Source organism: Alligator sinensis, unplaced genomic scaffold, assembly GCF_000455745.1.
Source record: "Alligator sinensis unplaced genomic scaffold, ASM45574v1 scaffold159_2, whole genome shotgun sequence".
Taxonomy (NCBI): domain Eukaryota; kingdom Metazoa; phylum Chordata; order Crocodylia; family Alligatoridae; genus Alligator; species Alligator sinensis.
In genome coordinates, this window is record NW_005841992.1 from 3,012,869 (window position 1) to 3,019,232 (window position 6,364).

Consider the following 6,364-nt stretch of genomic DNA (forward strand, 5'->3'; position numbering starts at 1 on the left):
TCCCTTCCCTAGAGCTGAGCTGAGCTGAGCTGAGGGGGGTGGGGTATGGCCAGGCTCCAGCAGGACACTCTGATTAGGGAGGGGCTCCCCGCCCCACCCCACCCCCTCGCTGCTCCTGACCAGTGAGGGAGCCAGTAGGGAGTTACACAGCGTTTAGTTATACAGCAGGGAGTTACACAGGGAGTAACACAGCATTTAGCACCAAATCAAGAAAACAAAAGCCTCTTTTAATTAGTTCAAGCTCATCTTAAACAACTTTTTCCAAAGAAGGAACGGAGGGACATTACCTGTTGATTAGCTCCAAAAATCCTTAAGTGGACACTGTCCTATCTGCTTACACAGACACCTGTCAGCATTAGCTAATACACCACAGGCTGGCTATGGTCCGTGCTGTAGGAGATGGGAAGGGGGAAAGCCTGCTTGAACAAGGATTGGGGTGGGCAAGCATGGGGAAGCCAGGCAGACACTACTGTGCCTGCAGCCTCCACCAGAGCTCCAGCTAGGGAGCAGAGGGGTGGGGCCATCCCTGCTCTGGAGCAGAGAGGCCTGTCCAGTGCTGCAAAGCATCTGGGATGCTGGAAGACTCTGGTTAAGTTAAACCAGGAAGAGGTCTGCGACAGACATTGCATAAACCAGTTATGACCCAAATCAGTTAAGTCTGATGCTTCATTCAAACAGGTTGATATCAAACCAGTTTCAGCTATTTCCAAACTGGTTTATGTGCACTGAATGTCTGTTCTGTTACAGGTTTAAACCAGTTTCTGGTCACTTAAACTGGTTTATTGACCAGTAATGTCTGTCCCTAGCCCAAGGCTTCCCCCCTCCACTCGCCACTGCCTGCTAACCAGGAATTCCCCCCTCCCCTGTCTTGCTGAGGAGGTGTCTGTGTATTAGCAAACAGACCATGTGCTGGCTATGGTCCCTGCTGAATCAACAGGCAGAATCAACAAGTAGATGGTAATGCCCCTCTGTTTTCTTAATTGGGTGATAAACACTTATCAATTCCCTGCTGGACTGATCAGAGCTCGCGCCAGAGCCCAGCCATGCCCCACTCAGCTCCATGCTGGGAAAGGAAGGAAGGAAGGAAGGGCTGCTTTAGCACCCCTGGACTTCTAGCCTGAGCCATTGCAGACATGTGCCTGCATTTCTGGGATGTCTATCTGGTTACAAAACTGATTTAGCCTAGCCAGGTTAGACTAACCTGCAAAAATTGAATCAATTCAGGCTCAGACTTTTTGAATGTCGTCCCTAGCATTAATGTTTTGAAAAGAAATAGGTGAAAATGTTTATAAATGAAGTACTCTATTTAAGAGGGTATACACATGCTTCTGTTTGTTAATCAGCTGACACATTGTGAAATGAGGTTTGGAAAATAGTTCACAGAAGATTTTTCTACAGCAACAGTGAATTTTAACCCCACAATCTTGGTTATTGTATATTCAGTATACCCCTAGAGGCATTTCTTCATACTTTAGTAATATCAGTATCAGAACGTTGTAGTTCAGAGTCAAGTAAATATCTCTAAGTAATTATTATGTAATTTCATGTGTACTGTGTCATTATAAAAATATAATACATTTTTAATAAAGTTTGTTACTTAAATTAACTTTTTTCCACATTGTTTTTCACTTCCTTCCCTGAAACCATGCAAAAAATGAAACAACATGCTATTTTTGTATTATTGTTCCCATATTGGAATAATAGGGAAAAATTGAAAAAAAAGTCTCCAAAAAAACTAGTCCAAAAAGAAATTTGGTACAAGCAAAAGTAGAAGAAAAGGAATATTTACAGTCTTGGAGTTGCTATCAAGCCAACATAGGCTTAAACAACCAAACCTTTTACAACCCTCTATTTTTTATTTATTAAATGTTGTTGTGTTTAGGGTAAAACTTAAATCTCAACAAAATCTCAATTGGCAAAATTTACTATATGAAATCTACTGGTCCAGTCTAGAGGATGTGGATCAGTGATTCACATGAACAACTGCCATACTATAGATCAAGGGTACGATAAGGTCTTTTGTTTTGAAAAGGAATATTTATGAGTTTGGTGATCTTCATATCACAGTGCAGGGCCAGCTGACTGGCAGCCCACGGCCACGTGTGACCTGCAAGGGTTTACGTTGCAACTGCTAGGCTTTTGCTGGGCTGCCGCTCCCGCTATCACTCTAGCTGAAATACCAGCTGGAGTCTCTGGCCTCCCCATCCCTCCTCCAGCTTTCACTGCTTGCCCCCACCCAAGGGGGAAGGGCAATACAGTGCAGCACTGTGGGGGCAGGGAGCTGAACACAAGCCCAAGCCACAAAGGTACACAGTGAAGTATTGTGGGGGCAGAGGAGGCTCCCATGAGACACGTGGCCCAGGAGGACCTATGACTCACCCTCATGTGACATGTGGGCAGCCAGTCCCAATGGTGCAGTATATGGGACATTTGGTACCCAGCTAATTACAAGTTAGACAGCCATGTTATAATGAAATTCCTGATTATTAATAACACAGGCTTTGCATTTTTCTTATTTAGCACACTGTTCTCAACGACTTTGTTGAAGGCCCACATTGTATTAGTGCTTAGTTTTAATGGTGTAAGAGATCATTTTAAATAACTAAATAGGTCACCTGCTGCTAATGAAAACTACAAGTTGCCGTCTGCTGTCTCAACACCTGCAAGTAATTAGTATTCAAATATCCTGAAAGGAGTAAGTGTTCCCCATTTATTCCCAAACAGACATACTAAGTTGGTCCCTTCATTGCAGGGGACATGCACACATTCACGTAAGCAATTTCTAACTTGCAGAGTGGGACATTCTATATATTCTAAACCTTTATAGTACATTTATCCCAATCTGACATTATAAGGGCCTGTAGTTCCTGCAAAAGTCATTACATTAAATAGACCCAGTGACAACTTACGCTTTGCCATTTATTTGTTGTTCATTGGAAATACACCTAGCGCAAATTTTTTTCAACAAAAGATAATATTTGTGTGGGACATGCCACATACCTCTTGTAGCAATTTGTCTAATTTCTGCTGTAATTCAAGAAAGTATCGTGATGTGATGAGGCCCTGGTGGGATTTATCCAAGCAATCTCGAGCCAGCTCAATGATCTGATGGTGGGTGAAACTGAGCACTCCATCTGCCAGGGGAAGAACATTATCAGGAGAATGGTTGGTGATAATCTCCTGAAGCCGTTCTTCCATCTGAGCTGTGGCCTATATGTATACATATAAAAAGGTGAATTTAATAAGTCTTCTGAAAATCTCTTATAATCTCAGAACACAATTTTTCTTGATTTAATACGTTTTTATATAGCTTAAAGATTTAACGCAGTGTGAAAATAGGTCACTGTGAAAATGAGCAAACAATAATACTGGTCTGAATCAGCTCTCAAGTAGCAAACACTAAATTTCCTCATATTGGTCAACCAGCATGGACCAGCAACAATTCTGCTATTCTTGTACTCTACACTTATTTAATGAACACTGCTAGTCATGTACTCTGTGGATTAAAATTGTGCTATGCACAAAAGATGACAAAGATAATACCACAATATTAAACTTGTGGAGGACCACATAACTTGCATTCAGTTTTTCTGTATGGAAGTTTATTTTTGCAAGTGTAAGATTTTTGGATATAGCTTTTGTTGCTGTCAACAGAAGTGAGATTCTGAAAAGCAACTGAGAACTGGGCGCTATCTCCACAACCCACTTAAGTATACCGTGGGTCTCAGTTATATTTCCTATGTTTGGGAAAAGCAGAAGCCTTCCCTTGCTTGGGACCCAAAAAATGAAGCCCTTTCAACTTTGCAGCAATCTTCTCAATAAAAGTAAACAGATACACAAACATTTTGGGAGCAATAAAGAAATGCCACAAAAGAACAGGCATGCCATAAACATATCCCTGGATATTGCATAAGATTCTGAGTGGAGGAAACCTTTTCTGTTCTACTCACTGAATACATAGTTACAGCAACTGTACAACCCCCTATTGAAAGCTAATGTATCATAGCTCTCCAGAAAATCAGCAGCATATATTACCAGCATGATTCACTTCAGAACTTGAATTCAGCAGCTTTGCCAAATGAATGTCCAGTTCTCAGCAGGGAATTTTTTATTGTAATTTTATCTTTCTAATAGGAGTTTGGTGATGCTTTATGAAAGCCATTACTGGCTTGGATCATTAGTTCCCATAACAAAAATACCACCTACCTAAAACCTATGTTGCCTATTAGTTTAGATGCTGGGTATCTCAAATATAATTCATTACCTTTGGGAACCTTTCTTTGTAGACATGGTTCATCATAATTATTTCATTGTCACAGCAGGCAGGAGAACGTCCAGGGCTGAAAATAAAGCAAATTATCCCTTTAAACTTGTCTCAGCAAGAGCTGAAAGTAGGCTTTATATTTCTATACAATCTTTTTTGCATCAAAAAACCACGTACCCTTAATAACAAAGGTATATTTTCTAACCCACTAAAAAGCAATCCCTCTCTAATATACCCTGGCATGCTTACGGCTGACATGAAGCAAATGCTGGGTTTGTCACAAGCAGCAGTGCAATGTCTTTAGTTTACAAACGGCACAGAGAGTTTGCTTTGTTCATGATGCTACTTCTAATGGATTAGGGAAGTATATTTTAATCTAAAACAGAAGAAACAAAGTTGTTACTTGTGTGAACAGGCCTAAATGAATGAAGTAGCCTAACAATGGGTGTACTATGACTACACTACCCCACTCAGGAGCCAGATGGGAGTGCATATGAAACAGCGATGCAGCAGTGTTTGCCCGGAAAAACAGCCTGAGGATGGCAAAGACTGTTTTAAATACCTTGTCTAATCCAGGAAAACTGATGACACTGCCACATCACTCCCTCCCCATCACTGATCATCTCTTAAAGCTCATTTTTATTTTGCTATGTCTGTGACCCTGGGCCACACAGACTAAAAATTATTCTAATAAACCAAGTTCTTGCATATTTTACTTAATATGAATAACCAATTCAAACTGGCTACTTGTTGGAATAAAACAGTAACAGCCTGAACACATTAAGTACCAATTTCAAGACACCACTTTTATAGGACGGTAACTTCTTTGCAAATATTTGGCTCTTTGTTGTGAATGTTTCTGCATATGCCATAAGCTAAACTGGAAAATTTTCTATTTTCTGAATCTGAAATTAAAACATCTGAGAATGAAATTTGTAGTGAGAAGTGAGGAATGGCTTCCATTTCTAACCTCCTAAGTAGGAAACACCCATACCTTATTTCTCAGCAATTGCTACTATTTAATGCAAGTAGCACTTAAAGTTTGTCACAGCAATGTTTACAGAATTCTAACTGAAGAATTACTGTGAAAAGGCTGAGCTAAAATATGATGAACCAAAACCATTAAATGTTAAGTGTTTTGTATCTGCAAAGCTGTTTTAATTCTGAAATGACTAAATACTATAATTATATTTTTAACTCTCTACCCTGAAAAGGTTACAGCTATTGTCCATCTGTCTTTCTACATAGCACTTTGATAGATAGGAACTGAAGCCACAGCTAGAATGCGCCTCATATAGACGTCCAGGCTACATGAAAGATCAAAAGAACAGAGGCTATTCTGTTTGTAAAAGAGGAGACTGAGGGGGGATTTTATAATAGTCTTCAAATACAAAAAGCATTTACCAAGAGGATGGAGATCAACTACTCTTTGTGTACACAGGAAACAGGAAAAGAAATACAGTCTTAAATTGCAACAAAGGAGATTTAGGTTATGTATTAAAAAGAATTTTCTAACTATGACGATGTTTACGTCCTGGACCAGAATCCCTAATAAGGTTGTGGAACCTTCACCGTTTACGTTTTTAAGGACTTGTTGAAGAAACAGTTGGCTGGGATGGTTTATAAAGTGAATTTCCTACCATATGTGTGCATGCATCGGGGGGGGGGGGGGGGGGAGTGAGTCTGTGTGTGTGTGCTAGTGTGTGCGAGAGAGAGAGAGAGAGAAATTGTACCAGATGACCATCTAAGCTGCCTTTCAGCCCTATTTTTCAATGATTCTACAAAATGGTAGGAGCCTAATTTAGGGAAGTATGATATTCAAGGCTTCCTACCTAAGGACAATAAACATTCAGACAAACTTTACTATTTCTTTTATAGTATTTTGAATTTTTCTTGAAAATATAGATCCCAATCCTGTGAACAAATATCCAAAGGAGCAGAACCAGAGCAGGTTTAATATGATTAGTTCATTATGACAGCTCACGTGGCCAGAAGATACTAATTTAGATAGTGTAAAACATAAATTACAATGTTAATGAGTAGTCGAATCACTGTCCCAAATCGATTCAGCTGAATCCCTTTGGAGATTTGGCCGCCGCT

At 40.1% G+C, this 6,364-nt stretch overlaps 1 protein-coding gene across 2 annotated transcripts in view; it reads right to left on the reverse strand.

Moving 5' to 3' along the window:
• The window catches only part of MAST4 (microtubule associated serine/threonine kinase family member 4), a 153,668-nt gene that overhangs the window by 62,658 nt on the left and 84,646 nt on the right, over positions 1-6,364 (reverse strand). For both annotated transcript variants that reach the window (XM_014518884.2, XM_025201389.1), the window contains 2 exons: positions 4,265-4,340; positions 3,001-3,210 (listed from right to left, as the gene is read on the reverse strand). In XM_014518884.2, coding sequence (XP_014374370.1) covers positions 3,001-3,210; positions 4,265-4,340 — 286 coding nt within the window. The remainder of the gene's footprint in view (positions 1-3,000; positions 3,211-4,264; positions 4,341-6,364) is intronic.